This window comes from Mustelus asterias, chromosome 3, assembly GCF_964213995.1.
Source record: "Mustelus asterias chromosome 3, sMusAst1.hap1.1, whole genome shotgun sequence".
Lineage (NCBI taxonomy): Eukaryota > Metazoa > Chordata > Chondrichthyes > Carcharhiniformes > Triakidae > Mustelus > Mustelus asterias.
The window spans coordinates 94331075-94347183 of record NC_135803.1 but is presented as its reverse complement, the minus strand read 5'-3'; the positions used below and the strand labels follow the sequence as shown (position 1 = coordinate 94347183).

General features: G+C 43.5%; 1 protein-coding gene across 4 annotated transcripts in view; it reads right to left on the bottom strand.

The window, feature by feature from the left end:
• The window catches only part of dock3 (dedicator of cytokinesis 3), a 1050162-nt gene that overhangs the window by 238831 nt on the left and 795222 nt on the right, over positions 1 to 16109 (bottom strand). For all 4 annotated transcript variants that reach the window (XM_078209344.1, XM_078209345.1, XM_078209346.1 and 1 more), the window contains 2 exons: positions 5462 to 5608; positions 2268 to 2366 (listed from right to left, as the gene is read on the bottom strand). In XM_078209344.1, coding sequence (XP_078065470.1) covers positions 2268 to 2366; positions 5462 to 5608 — 246 coding nt within the window. The remainder of the gene's footprint in view (positions 1 to 2267; positions 2367 to 5461; positions 5609 to 16109) is intronic.

The window sequence follows — 16109 nt, the reverse complement described above, 5'->3', positions numbered from 1 at the left end:
TCTTGGCTTTAGCCCTTCTATTTTCCCCAGGCCCTCCTGATAAACTCCAGGGTACCTACTGATAACCTTGTATAGTCCCCCTATGCCTAGCCTTAAGATCTCCAACCAGCTGAGCCAAAGCTGCTAGAGCCAATCTCTCCCCATAAGGCTTGGTCTGTGCCCCATACAACAAAGAGCGGGAGACAAGCTGATTGCTGTCTATAAGTCACTGGGATCACTGTGGTGTATTTTATTTATAAAGGTTTCACTGTGGTGTATTTTATTTATAAAGGCTCGCCTGGCCTTCGTATCTTCCAACCTCAGGAGTTGGATGCCTGATTGCAGGTGTCATTAGGACTGTTCTCCGATAATAGAGACCTCCCATGTTCACTTCCAACTTCAAGGATGGTCATTTACTAGTAATTCCACCATTATTGGGGCAACTTTTGTTGTTACAATACGAATCAGTTGTAGTGTCCATGTCTCTGGAAGAGGGGATATTTGCACAGAATGCTCAGGTACCAGCGTTGGCTTTCTTCCCAGGCATCACGAGTTCTGCTTGTTCTTCAAACATCACCATGGCTGTGTCTTTTGACAGTACTTGCAGTAAACTGCCCACTGGCAACTACACCTTTTTGGAGTAGGTTCTTTAATACTCTTAGTGTCAGCACTACCATTCCTTGACTGTCTGGTGGTGATATTAGAATTCCTATATTGATTGGGGCCCTTTAATACCTGATTGACATAAGCACTCTCCATTGAGGACTGGTTGCATGAGGTCCCTTCCCCTAGTTGGAAATCACTGCTGTCTGAGCCCCTTTCTCTGTGCTCTCAAATGACAAAGCTAACTCAATGGTTTTTTAAAAGTCTAAACTGGGTTCTGCCAACAGCTTCTTTTGGATGGTTAGGTCATTTATGCCACATACCAATCTGCCCCAATACATTTCATGAAGAGGCGGTCCTAATTTGCAGTTTTCAGCCAGTTTCTAGAATCTAGCCAAGAATCCTTGGCTAGATTCTACCTTGCCCAAGGGCGGCACGGTAGCACAGTGGTTAGCACTGCTGCTTCACAGCTCCAGGGACCTGGGTTCGATTCCCGGCTTGGGTCACTGTCTGTGTGGAGTTTGCACATTCTCCTCATGTCTGCGTGGGTTTCCTCCGGGTGCTCCGGTTTCCTCCCACAGTCCAAAGATGTGCGGGTTAGGTTGATTGGCCATGCTAAAAATTGCCCCTTAGTGTCCTGAGATGCGTAGGTTAGAGGGATTAGTGGGTAAGATATGTAGGGATATGGGGGTAGGGCCTGGGTGGGATTGTGGTCGGTGCAGACTCGATGGGCCGAATGGCCTCTTTCTGTACTGTAGGATTTCTATGATTTCTATGAACCCAGTGACAGGTTCCCCATGGGTACATCCAGCCATATTTAAGTGATGTCGCTGGAGAAATACCAGGAGTTTAGAGTCGTAAATTTTTTTACCAGGTCTACCAGTTCATTAAATATTTTTGAGTCAGAGGTATCCAGATAGGTCAGACTTCTTATTACACACAAAGTCAGGGCCCTGCATGCTGTTAGTAATATCACTTTTTGCTTTTAGTCTCCTTCAAAGTTGTTAGCAAGAAAGAAGTAATCCATGCACCCAGTGTTTTGGGCCCAGTATTCCCAACTGGTGTCATTGGGCTTGAGTTTCCCAAAAAGAGGCATAATGGCTTTTTCTTTCTGGAAAAACTCTTGACATTCAGAGGTTGTCTGGAGGAAAAGTTTGAGAAAAAAAAAATTCTCCTCGTCACCAATGTAGTAATTCAGCAACATACTAGTTTCCCGTCACCAACATCCTTTATTGTGCACCAAAGGAAAAGGCCACTCCTGAGGCTTACAGCCAGATAGTCTTCACCTTGGGACCGACAACGCCGGTCCAGATGAAAGTACAGGCTTAAAAGCCCCCACTGGCTGCTTCGCATTGGGTGGACCTCCACGGTTGTCATAACATCAAGGAACAAACAAGAAGAATATGTGACTGTATGAATCTGATATCTGCTTATGGTTAAGGAGCTTGTTACCTAAGCTTGCTCTCAATAGCAGTTATATTTTACAGAGAATGGCACACAATGGGAACAATATAAAAGGACAGATCAGCACCATGTTTGGGTGTACAAAATCATCTCATTATTTTCTGGTCGATTGGAGCTCATGCCAAGGGGCTATAAAGAACACTGAAATGGCCCTGCTTTTTCTAATATTTATATTTTCATTTATATTAATCATAAAAGCACAAAAGTAAAGTTATTTTTACCTTGAGTTCTTCCTTGCTCTGGAAATTATCTAGTAATTGCTGGTAGTGGTTGTCTGCCATTTGCCGAAGCAGGGACAGTAGGCAGGTGACATACTCCCCCTAAAGAACCGAAGCAGAGTACAAATTTCAGTGACACCGGTTATGACATAGCATATGGTACACCCAGTCAAAGACTTGAAATGGCTATATTAGGAAGAAGATGCACACAAACAGATATGGATTTGTTATGTAATTGCACATACAATACAGGTTGAATATCCTTTATCTATAAATCTGAAAACTGGACACAGGCAAAAACTGCACTTTTTGTGAACCTCATCAACCTTTAGCATAGACCATAAGACATAGGAGCAGAATTAGGCCACTCGGCCCATTGAGTCTGCTCCACCATTCAATCATGGCTGATATTTTTCTCATCCTTATTCTCCTGCCTTTTCCCCATAACCCCTGATCCCCTTATTAATCAAGAACCTATCTATCTCTGTCTTAAACACACTCAATGACCTGACCTCCACAGCCTTCTGTGGCAAAGAGTTCCACAGATTCACTACTCTCTGGCTGAGGAAATTCCTCCTCATCTCTGTTTTAAAGGATCGTCCCTTTAGCCTGAGGTTGTGCCCTCTGGTTCTAGTTTTTCCTACTAGTGGAAACATTCTCTCCACGTCTATTCTATGCAGGCCTCGCAGTATCCTGTAAGTTTCAATAAGATCCCCCCATATCCTTTTAAACTCCAACAGGTACAGACCCAGAGTCCTCAACCGTTCCTCATACGACAAACTCTTCATTCCAGGGATCATTCTTGTGAACCTCCTCTGGATCCTTTCCAAGGCAAGCACACCCTTCCTTAGATATGGGGCCCAAAACTGCTCACAATACTCCAAATGGGGTTTGACCAGAGCCTTATACAGCCTCAGAAGTACATCCCTGCTTTTGTATTCTAGCCCTCTCGACATGAATGCTAACATTGCATTTGTCTTCCTAACTGCCGACTGAACCTGCACGTTAACCGTAAGAGAATCTTGAACAATGACTCCCAAGTTCCTTTGTGTTTCTAATTTCCTAAGCATTTTCCCATTTAGAAAATAGTCTATGCCTCCATTCCTCCTTCCAAAGTGCATAACCTCACACTCTTCCACATTGTATTCCATCTGCCACTTCTTTGCCTACTCTCCTAACCTGTCTAAGTCCTTCTGAAGCCCCCCGCTTCCTCAATACCACCTGTCCCTCTACATATCTTTGTATCATCTGAAAACTTAGCAACAGTGCCTTCAGTTTCTTCCTCCAAATCGTTAATGTATGTTGTGAAAAGTTGTGGTCCCAGCACTGACCCCTGAGGCACACCACTAGTCATCGGCTGCATCCTGAAAAAGGACCCCTTTATCCCCATTCTCTGCCTTCTGCCAGTCAGCCAATCCTCAATCCATGCCAGGATCTTACCCTTTACACCATGGGCACTTAAACTTATTTAACAGTTGCCTATGCAGCATCTTGTCAAAGGCCTTCTGGAAATCTAAATAAATCACGTCCACTGGTTCTCCTTTATCTAACTTCCTTGTTACCTCCTCAAAGAACTCTAGCAGATTTGTCAGACATGATCCCCCCTTGACAAAGCCATGCTGGCTCAGTCCTATTTTATCATGCATTTCCAAGTACTCTGCAATCTCATCTTTAATAATGGACTCTAAAATCTTGCCAATGACCGAAGTCAGACTAACCGGCCTATAATTTCCCGTCTGCTGCCTCCCTCCCTTCTTAAACAGCTGCGTTACATTAGCTACTTTCCAGCATAGGATGTCTAGTTGCTTGTCTACATTGTTTACTTTGTGATTTTTGTGGCGAACGTGTCAAAATGAAATTTATTACAGGTCCCCTGTGTTTCTTATTCAGTGATACATCTTACCTTTTGAGCCATTTTATTTAAACTATAGCTAGACTAGGCTTAGGCTATTGGAATGTAAGTTTGTATGCGATATTGAAACAAAATTATCTGAAATCCAAAATGCAATCGGCCCCATGGATTTCGGATCAAGGATACTCAACCTATATAAGCTATTTAGTAAGGACAAAGCCCCAGGTCAATTGGCTGTCGGGAGTTCATATTCCCTACTCTACAACTCTCCAATCCAGGCCGACATGGATTGGTGGAAGTTAAGATAAAGAAGCTCCTTCTTGTGAGGGAAAGTGAAAAAAAGAGAGATTTGATGTTGAAAGAAAAGTTAACAAATCTCATGACAGCTAATAGTCTGTCAAAGGGGAATTAGAAGCTTTCATTTAATTTGTTTTACTGTTTAGCAATGTCTCTTATTCTTAAGCTCTCCATTGGTCCAGTTTAGCACCAAACCATATAGAACAGATGAGTCCAAAATTTAATCTGACATTTGTGCTGATTTAGCTGACTGTTGCCAAGGCAGCAGTCGGAGTGCTATAATTGGTTTTAGAAGCCCTGGGCTGAGAAAGGGATAAATAAGGGGATGGTAGATTTCTATGGAAGGATGAGCTAATTGGATTGAATGGTTTTCCGCATCTATACTATTCTTTGTGACCTTTATAAAATCAGGCAACCTGCAACAATTGTCTACCCCAATCTTATATAAATTGTTCAGCTCTCATTTAACACTTAGGTATGGTGAATATCCGGAAACCAATCATGAAATCAGTGCCAAAACTTTATCTAACTAAGCAACAGTGAATTAATCAATAGTTTTTGACGATGTTACAGAAATGTTCATTTCATTTTTATTGTTTTCCAGATGAATTATTGCTTAAAGAGGCATTGTCATCAAATCATCCAATGAGGGATCACTAATGAGGGATCACACCAAAGCATCACTGATTTAACAATGATCATATTTAGGGTATAAAGATTCCAGTAAAAATAAGTTAAAGAATATCAGGTTGAAACAGAAAATGATTATTCACCAACTCTATGGCATGATAGAAACCATACCCACTTGATGGCAAAGATCGTGTCTTGACTCATTGGAATCCTGTCAGATAAAAATGGCTCTTTAAGGATTAGAATGCAATAAATCTAAACATACCTAAACATGGAAGTGAGCGCAGATGATGTACAAGCATGAGATTTTGAATTCACACATGTTGTTGCACCAGAAAGGACGTGAAAGACTTGTGAAGGGGTGTGGGGGTGGGGGGAGATGGGTGAACACCATTAAAAAGGATTGTTAGTTACTAACAGTTATCTCCGCCGTGCACTGTGGGCAGCGCTGTCCTCTTACCGCCTCCGCCATCTGAGACTTATTCATGATAGCAAGTAGGGTCTGTAGTAAGACATCAAGAAGACTCTCGACCATCATCTCCACCTCTTCTGACACTGAGCACTCCTGGACCACAGCACAATGACACAGTTAATGCATCACAAACATGTGTACAAGATTTGTAAACTAATGGTTCATAGCAAGTTGTCTAATATCGTGATGTTTAGGCTCTGTTAACAACAAGTTTCACCACAATGAAAAAATCTTTGGTTTCATCAAATTTTGTTTGATAATGCTCCTGTGAAATGCCTTGAGACATTTCACTATGTTAAATGTGGTATATAAATGCAAGTTGTTATTGCTGCTGAACAGATTAGATAGCTAAGGTATGCACCTTGCACAGATCCATGCATTTCCAATTGCTGTCCTATGTTATACATTTATTTGAACCAAAGGAAAGGGGATGCAGCTGTTACATGTGGTTGACTTCTTCAAAGAGAGGGATTTACCTTAAAGTCTGTCAGACAGACTAATGGCTATTAATTTTTCAGCCTTGACAAAGGTGTACTGAGCTCTGCAGGGAGTTAAATCCTATGTGCACCAACTCATCCTAGAGGATGCCCTTTGAGACTGCATTCTGTTTATCAAGGAACATGAGAATGCTGATTCATACAAAGAAATGGCAAAAAAACAAGCTGAAAGCAGCAATCTGAAAAGGATACATCAACGACTTATGGACTATTGCCAGTCTGAACTGTCTGATATCTTTGTTTGTACTCATTTTTGCTTCTATGGCTCTTGTTTAATTGTAAATAAGTTTGATCAGTAGGTTATCTGGCATATAAAAGTTTAATTTAATGGTACTTAGCATTTTGCAATCCAGCGGATGCTATGATTAGCCCATGGATCTATACAATTTGTCCTGGGATGTGGGTGACTCTGACATCGTACTTATTACCAATTTGGTGGTAGATTGTTTTCTTAAACTGCTGTGGTCTATTAGATAGAGAATTCCCCGATTTTAGAATAATGATAATGAAGTAACATGAACATATCTAAGTCAGGATAGACTGTGACTTGTCCTTTTCATGTGGCTGGGAAATGGTCTCAAAGTAAACTTGGCATGTTACTGCAGTGTATTGTGGAGACAACAGTGTAGTCACACTGTGGATGTGGGCGTTGAGGTGCATATTGAGTTCAGTGACCAGGAGCTTCAATCAACTGGGTTGTTTTTCCTGAATGATGTTGAACATCTTGAGTGTTGTTACAGCTGCATCTATTCATTAAAGTGGCAAGCATTTAATCACACTTCCATTTGAGCATGTAGATACTAGAGAGAAATTGAAAGAACCCAGACTCTGACCTGCTCGTGGCCATGGTATTGATATAATTAACTCAGTTATGTTTCTAGTCAATGACAGCCCATAGCATACTAATTGTGGTGACCTCAGCAAAATGGCAGTGCCACTAAAGGTTAGGTGGTTCCTTTTTTTGTTGGAAATGGTCATTGACTGGCATTACTGTGGTGCAAGTGTCACCTTTCAGCCAAGTTTCAATGTTGTCGATGTTTTTTTAAAAATAGGCTGGCATGGGCTGTTTCATGGACTGTCAGCCAACAGTCCCATTCCTGATAGTATCATACATGGTTAAATGATGGGCCTGGCATTAAGGACAGCTACTCACCTCTCATTTGATCTTTAGCACTTGTACTCATCTTTACATCTGCTGCCAAATGCTACCAAGTCATGTTCATCTATCAACCTACATTGATTCTACCTACATTGGTTCCTTGATTTTTAAATTTTCACCCTTCAGTTCAATCCTTCCATTGCCTTGCCACTCCCATCCTTATAACTTTATCCAGCTCTACAACCTTCTGAGATCTCTGCTGTTCGCCAATTGTGTTCTCATAGAATCTCTACAGTGATAGGCAAACTATTCCAGCGCATTTATGACTCTGACATCTACTGGACTATGTTCTATGCCCTCATCACAAAAAGGACAACTCTCACCCAGCCAGTTAGCTTCCTCCCAGTTATCAAAAGCAGTGATCAATAGTATCATCAAGCAACACCTACTTGCCAGGAACTTATTCGCCAATGATCATTTCAAGTTCAGTCAGAATTGCTCAGTAGGTTGACCATTCTTGTCAGGAAAAATGACTTGCATTTACTATCTTTTATAATGTAGCAAAAACGACTTGCATTTACTATCTTTTATAATTTAGCTCTTCATGAGAAAATATTTGATACATGACCAAACAAAGAGAGATACTTAGGTGAATAAAATGTTGTCAAAGAGGTAAGTTTTAAAGACCGACTTAAGCTGAAAGAGTGGGATAGAGAAACAGAACAGTATAGGGAGAGAATTCCAGAGCAGTGCAGTCATGGAAATTGGAGATGCGAAAAAGAGGGGCAGCACAGTGGCACAGTGGTTAGCACTGCTGCCTCACAGCGCCAGGGACCCAGGTTCAATTCCTGGCTTGGGTCACTGTCTGTGTTGAGTTTGCACATTCTCCCTGTGTCTGCATGGGTTTCTTCCAGGTGCTCTGGTTTCTCCCCACAGTCCAAAGATGTGCGGATTAGGTTGATTGGCCATGCTAAATTGCACTTTAGTGTCAGGGGGACTAGCTAGGGTAAATGCATGGGGTTATGAGGATAGGACCTGGGTGGGATTGTGGTCGGTGCAGACTCGATGGGCCGAATGGCCTCCTTCTCGAGGCAACCTAGTGTTGATTGTATCTTAATTGGATTAAGTGTTTGCAGGCGGTGGGCATCAACTTGTGCTGTGTGAATAGGATCAGGCCAAAACTGACTCAGATTGGTGGTGGGAGGGGGAGGGAGGCGGGCCAGATCATTCTCTGGTTGGCGGGGGAAGGGAGGGAGGAGGAGGCGGGTCAGATGTATCTCTGATGGGGGGGAGGTCAGATCGTTGTCTGGTGGGGGGGCGGGGGGGGGAGAGGCCCGATTATTCTTTGGCGGGGGGGGGGGCGATCATTCTCTGGAGGGGGGGAGCCCGATCATTCTCTGATTGGCGGGGGGGGGGGGGGGGGGGGGGAGTCAATTCTATCCCATCACATTTCTAATTCTGATCATTCTTGTTATAAATGCTACTTAGATTATATTTCACTTGCCATGAATGTTGTTTTTTTCCCCCTATACCAGCAAGTTCAGAAGAAGTAGAAATTATCTTATTACCATTCCCCAAATTATCTTCTAAACTTGGAAATACAGCTCTTAGAATTTACTGCAAGTTGGCTGTTGCTAAACACAATTCCAAAGGTTGTTGAATCAAGCAACGGTTACTTGTACACACACCTATGTTTTATTACACAACTTCAAGAAAGGCCTGGATATGTACCTCAGTGGATTTTGCAAGTACAGGCAGCAGAGAGAAAGGATTCCACAGCTATAATAGTGCACGTGCACATAATTAGTGAAACTGTCAAAGTACTCGACTGTGAGCATATGAAATATGGGGGGGGGGGGGGGGGGGGGGGGGGGGAGATGGGCAGAGGGAGGGGGGCCACTGCCACCCTGCAGGCAATCGGTGGGGGGGGGGGAAAGGGGGCAGGGGGTCATGATCAGTCTGGGTAGCAGGGGAGATGAATGGATAAGGGGGACAGTTATGTTGTGGGGATGGGGTGATGTCTGTGGGAGTCATCGCTCCCGCTTTTCACTCCCGGGCCGCTTTATAGCTTTTTGCAGCCCGAAAGCGAAGTGACAGGGGCGCGTTTTTCAAATTTTTTCCACACTGCGCATGCGCAGTTCAGAGCTCTGATCGCTTCGGGCGCGCTAAGCCCTGCCCACAGCGCAATTCAGACTCGCAATTTTTTTTCAGGCGAAGTGCGCATTGGGGGGCCGGAAAGTAGATTTCCAAGTCGGATCTGAATTGCGTCCAGATTCAGCACTTAGAATGAAAATGGTAAAATCAGGCTCTAAGTCTCTCCCTCCAAGTAAACTCCCCAACCTATATTCACGGCCATACCCATGACCTTTCTAGCTCATGTGGCCTTTCTTGTTCCATCATATCAATCATGGATAAGGCCATCTATGATCACTTCCCAGTATCAATCTCCACTTCACTTCCAACTTCCTTCCACGCCCCAATGCTACCTCCTTCTGTACCTGTTCTTGAAAAAAATCTCCAGATTCACTAACAACTGCCCCTTCAAAATCCCAACTGACTGGCATTTGCCCTTCTGCAACTACTGATTTGCTTAATTGCATCCTCACCTCCACTTTTGATACTCTAGTCCTCCCATAAAATTTTAGTCTCTCTCACCCTGACCATTCCCCTTGGTATGGTCCTCATCTCCGTTCCCTAAAATCCAAGGGAATAAAAGGATCTGGGAGACATGTGGTTTAGCCATCAATTACACATCTGGCTGGACCACATAAAGCACAGTTGGGTCCTACTCTCATTTGCTAAAACTGCTTCCTATTCCAGGATAATTTTAGAATGCAAAGATAACTCTCGGCTTATTTTCTCTACTGCAAACCATTTTCTTAAACTCCTTTCCGAATCTCCTGCATCCTTACTTCCAACATTAAATGAGTGGGGCCTGTGGACTTTTCACTAAAATTGAGACTGTCCAATTGAGCTGCATTTGCTGTGTCCCCTCTTTCACAAACTGCTCCCTGAACTCTATTCCCATTAAGCTGCTAATCATCCAACCTCCATTCATGCTATCCATGTTAGTTGATATTGTTAAAAATTCTCTGTCTTCAGATGTTGATCCTCTTTCCATTAAATTTGCCATCATCACTCTCTCCTCAAAAACCTAAACAACCCTTAGTACTTGCAAGTAATCACCCACTGCCAAATTTCCTATCCTCTCCAAAATCTTGAACATGTTGTCGCATCTCCAGGGGGTGTGATGGTGTGGTAACATTGTCATTGTACTAGTAATAGAGGCCCATGCTTTGGGGACCAAGGTTTGAATCCCACCATAGCAGATGGTGAAATTGGAATTTAATTTTAAAAATGATGACCATCAAATCATTGTCACTAATGTCCTTTAGGGAAGAGAACTGCCATCCTTACCTGGTCTGGTCTACATGTGACTCCAGACCCACAGCAATGTGGTTGACTGTTAAATGTCCTCTGAATTGGCCCAGCAAGCTACTCAATTCAAGGATAGTTAGGGATGAGCAATAAATGATGGCTCAGCCAGAGACGTCCAAATCCCCTGAATGAATAAAAAAAATCTCACATCTGTTCCCATCTTTACTAGAACTCCTGTTTGAATTCCTAGTCTGGTTTCCGTTTCTGCCACAGTGCTGAAACAGCTCTTCTCAAAATCACAAATGACATTCTATATGGCCGTGATGAAGGTAAGCTATTCCCCTCATGCTTCATGACCTATTTGACACAGTGACCACACCATCTTCCTCTAATACCTCTCCACCGGTTTGGGTATTGGGGTCAGAGAGGCTCGAACTGCTTGTGCCTGCTTCCCTTCTAATCTAGAGTATTAAATGTTGTTTTTCCTCCTCCCACACTTTTAGCCCTGGTGCCTCCCAAGGATCTATGTGACTTTCTCCAATTTTTCATCAACATGCCATCCCTCTGTGGCATCATTCAAAAGCACAAATGTGCTGACAATATCTCTACTCTTGAGGAACCCTTCCTCTGCAGCCTGGCAGCAGCAGAGGGGCAAATAGTCCACAGGGCCCATGGTGCCAGGCAGTGTGTCAGTGCCAAAGTGCCACAGGGCAGTGCACTATTGGCACTGCCGAGGTGATTGGCTTGAAGGGAGTGGGGGATCTGAGGGGGAAGGGGGCTGTGGGTGATCTTGGAAGAAAATGGGGCTGAGTGGGGGATCTAGGAGGTAAGGGGGCCTGTGTGGGGATCTGAGGGGGAAGGGGGTCTGAGTGAGGGGTGGGTCAGGTTGGATAAACCTCATGCCTGCGTGGTGTGGGGAGAGGGGAAGGCCTCTCATTGCTGAGCGGTTGTTCGTGCTTACTCGAACCTCGGGGTTTAATGTGTCAGGTCTTCGCTTTGGAGGACCAATGCAAAAGCTGGCCCACTACAGATCCTGCTGGGGAGGTGGGCAAATGGCAAGGGCCATTTGACTCAGGCTGCAAACCCACTAATTATATTTAAAAGTGTGGTTTTGCTCAGGGCCCTCAACTCGGCTAGTGCCTAACCCACTTTTCCGCCGACTCCCGATTCTCCTGGCCAATGCCATTCGTGATCAGAGCTTGTGGACCTGGAGAATCTTCTCCCATATCTTGATTTATAATGCTCCTCAGAAACGCTCTGGGATGTTTCATTACATTAAAAGTAATTTCCCTATTCTCCAACCTATCACAGATGTTATAAAGCAGAGGTTGATCCCCCTCTGAGAACTAACACTGAAACACCCAAAGAGGAGTAGCACACCTTATAATCTGTAAAAAGTGTGCATGAAGTGGTGTGAACTGCGCTTCAGCAACCTCTAGTGGTTAAATACAAAATAAATCCCTGACACTTACTCTAAAATCAACATGTGACAATTTATTTATCTAACAGTGAACAAATTAACTAAACTATTAACAAACTGAATAAATCCGTTCTATTAACTATTCCTGAATACAACAAGATTCTAATGGAATGCTGGTCCAATAAATACAATTTCCACTCATTAACAAAAATAGAATTTAGTCGCTCTCTAAATTACAACCAGGAATATTCTGGGCCTTCTCTGTTGATTCTTTTGTCTGGAATTTCTTTCTTCTTTGGCACCTTTGCTTTCTAGATGAAGCTACGAGAGCCTGCAGTTCTCTCTCTGAGAGCTATGAGCTGTTATCTCTGGCAGCTGGCAGTTGCTCTCTCTTTTTTTATACCTGTGATGACACACCAATATTTCTCACAATAGGATTGGTCCGAGGTGTCAAAACCATCAGATTTAAATTTAATAGGTTCTTGGTATCTAAGCGCCTGATTCAAATTGATTGGCTAAATTCAAATAATTCAAAAGCCTGTTGTCTTGGTAAAACTGCTGCTTGGCCTTTCGATACAAATGTTTCAGCTTGGGGCTCGCGATATACTTGCATTATTTTAACTCTCTAATGCACAGAAAAAGCACCAGTGTTTAAAAGGACCGTGCAATGCTTTTTCCCTTGCATTTTACAATTTTATAAACTCCAATCTACAATTACTCTACCCAATTTCGCAACACAGACCATGGGGGCAATTCGCCCCAAAAAATTCTAAGTGTCGAATTCGCATGAAAACTGGAATAAATCATGTTTTTTTCAGCGGGAGTTTAAAAGTGAATCGCCCATGCTCTGTGCATTATAAAGTGCCTCGGTGTAAATCCTGTTAGAAATCAGTGGGTGGGCCTATTCATACTGGAGAGGTTGGCAGCATAGTGCTGAGCGGACCACTGTACATGCGCCGAACTGCGCAGTGGCCCCTCTCTGCCAGCCTCCCGATTGCTGGCCAGCTCGATCACTGGTCAGCCCTGCAACACCTGCCTTGCCGGCCCTCCATCCCCCCACGGATCCAAACATGCCCGGGCCCAGCCTTGACCTCCACCCCCACGGCAGCCCCGATCTCCAACCCCCCACGCACCACCCCCCCCGATCACCCCCATCCCCACCAGCAGTCCCCCCCCACAGTGCCAACCACCCCTGCAGCCTTGAACCCCACAGCAGGCTGGCCCCCCTCCACCCCAATAGCCAGCCCTGATCGCTGGCCTCCCTTCTTCCCCATCGATCCTGACTGTAGGGTGATAGCGGGATTACCCCACCCCCACTAATAGCTCTTCCAGAGGCTCATCCCCATCAGGCCCTGCCCTTGGCACTGCCCCATGTCTGATGAGCAGTACCATGGTGCCCCCTGGGCATTGGCACTTTGCCCCTTGGGTGGTGCCAGGGCCCAGGCTGGCACTGCCAATGTGTGAATGCCGAGGGCCCCCTGCCACCACCTGAATCTCTGGGGAGCCTCGATTGCTCCTCTTCACTCCAGCGGGGTCCAGCCGCCAGCTCCCTGTTAGTGGGGAGCTATAGTTTAATAGGTTCTTGGCATCTAAATGCCTGATTCAAATTGATTGGCGAAATTCAAAAAAATGCAAAAGCTGGAGTAAAATACTCCTGGCGGTGGGGGAGAGGTTAGTGGGCCCGGATATTTCAGTCCCAGGCCTGCTAATGCCATTTAAATGATATTCAAATTACCTGCTATATAATTTATGCAGCTCCATGCCGATTTTCAGCCCATGCTGCTGGCACTGGAAATCTGGCATTGGGAAATGTCGCCCAGTGCTAATTGCACAATTTGGCCGACACTTGAATCTCTCGGCTCGCTGCACTAAAGAAAATCAGTGCAACGGGATGGGAGAATTGCGGCTCATATCTTTTGTTTTTCTTTCACTTGTTCAAAAACTCATACATTACTAATATTTCCAAAATCTGATCAAAAGTAACTAATTTGAAACATTATACTCTTTCTCTCTTCACAGATGTTGCCACATCTGCTGAGCATTTCCAGAGTTTTCTGGTTTTTATTTCAGATTTTCAGCATCTGCAGTATTTTATTTTTGTATTGAGGAAGTTGAATATGGAAAATGTGTGCTTAAGTTTTCACTGTTAGGTGGCCCACAATGACTATTTTAAACTTAAGTAAGGGCAACTATGTGGACATGAAAACTGAGCTGGTTGAAATGAACTGGGATATTAGACTAAGAGATAGATCAATAAAGGGTGGTCGACATTTCAGGGGATATTTCAGAATACTCAGAATAAGTATATTCCTGCTATAAAAATAAGTCCTAGAGGGAGGAACCACCATCCATTGTAACTGAAGAAGTTAAGGAAAACATCAAACTTAAGGAAAGAACATATAGATATAGATAGTTTGAGCGAGTGGGCAAAAATCTGGCAAATGCTGTATTAGAATCAATTATCAAGGAAGCAATATCAGGATATTTGGAAAGTCAAAATGCTATCCATCAGAGTCAGCATAGTTTTATGAAAGACGAATCATGTTTGACTAATTTGCTAGAGTTCTTCGAGGATGTAACAAGCAAAGTGAATAATGGGGATCCTGTAGATGTAGTATATCTGGACTTCCGGAAGGCATTTGATAAGGTGCCAAGGTTAATTCATAAGGTTAGATCAGATGGGATTGGGGTAATTTATTAGCTTGGATAGGTGACTGGCTGATGGACAGAAGACAGAGATAAAAGTTGGCAAGAAGTAACTAGTGGGGTGCCACAGGGTTCGGTCCTTGGGCCCCAGCTATTTACAATCTATATTAATGATTTGGATGCAGGGATAGAGCTCTATAGCCAAATTTGCAGATGACACAAAAATAGATGGGACAGTTAGTTGCAATGAGGAAATAAGAACCTTACAAATGGATATAGATAGATTAGGAGAGTGGGCCAAAATGTGGCAGATGGAGTTTAACATGGATAAGTGTGAGGTCGTGCATTTTCGTTAGAAAAATGGGAAGGCGACTTATTACCTAAATGGGGAGAGACTTTGGGGTGCTCCGTTGCAAAGGGATCTGGGTGTCTTCATTCATGAGTCGCAGAAAACTAACATGCAGGTACAGTAGATAATAAAGAAAGTGAATGGAACGTTGCCATTTGTAGCTAAAGGAATAGAATATAAAGGTAAGGAAGTACTGTTGCAACTATACAAGGCATTGGTGAGGCCACACCTGGAGTATTGTGCACAGTTTTGGTCCCCTTACTTGAGGAAAGATGTAGTGGCATTGGAGGCAGTTCAGAGGAGGGGTTTGTCATATGAAGAGAGATTGAATAGTTTAGGCCTATACCTTCTGGAATTTAGAAGAATGAGGGGAGATCAAATTGAGCCATACAAGATGATTAAAGCTTTGGATAAAGTAGACATGGGGCATTCTAGGAAGAGAGGTCATAGTCTTAGGATAAGGGGTAGCAAATTTAAAACAGATTTGAGGAGAAACTACTTCTCACAAAGGGTTGTGAATTGTGGAATTCACCACCCCAAAGTGCGGTGGATGCTGGGACAGTGAGTAAATTTAAGGAGGAGTTAGACAGATTTTTAATTTAATAGAGATGAGGAGCATATCAGCCATGATCGAATGGTGGAGCGGACTCGATGGCCCGAATGGCCTAAGTCTGCTCCTATATCTTACGAACTTATGAACTTATAAATTTGGAAAATGTGAAGTTGTTCACTTTGGCAAGGAGAATAAAAAGGCAGAGTATTATCTAAATGGAGAAAGACTGCAGAATGCTGAGGTGCAGAGGAGCCTCAGTATTCTTGAGCATGAGTCACAAAAGGTTAGTATGCAGGTGCAGAATATAGTCAAGAATGTTAATAGGATGCTATTCTTTATTGCGAAAGGAATTGAATATAAAAATAAGGATGTTGTTATATATTTAAAAGGTTGCATGGTCGCTTTAAGAGCTGATCACATGATTTGATGATGATATCATTACGGTGTTTGCACACTGCTGCTTTACTTTCCATTTTGTACTTGGTGCAGTACAATGAACATCTCTTTCAATAAAATCTGTTTGAATCTGTGTGTGTAGATCAAGGGGGTGATTTTACTGGCTTGACACGCCAGTCGATTGGTGTTGGGAGTCGGTAAGACCGGGCAAGAGGCAAAAAAACGGGTTCGTGCCCAGTTTCTCATCTGTTGCGAT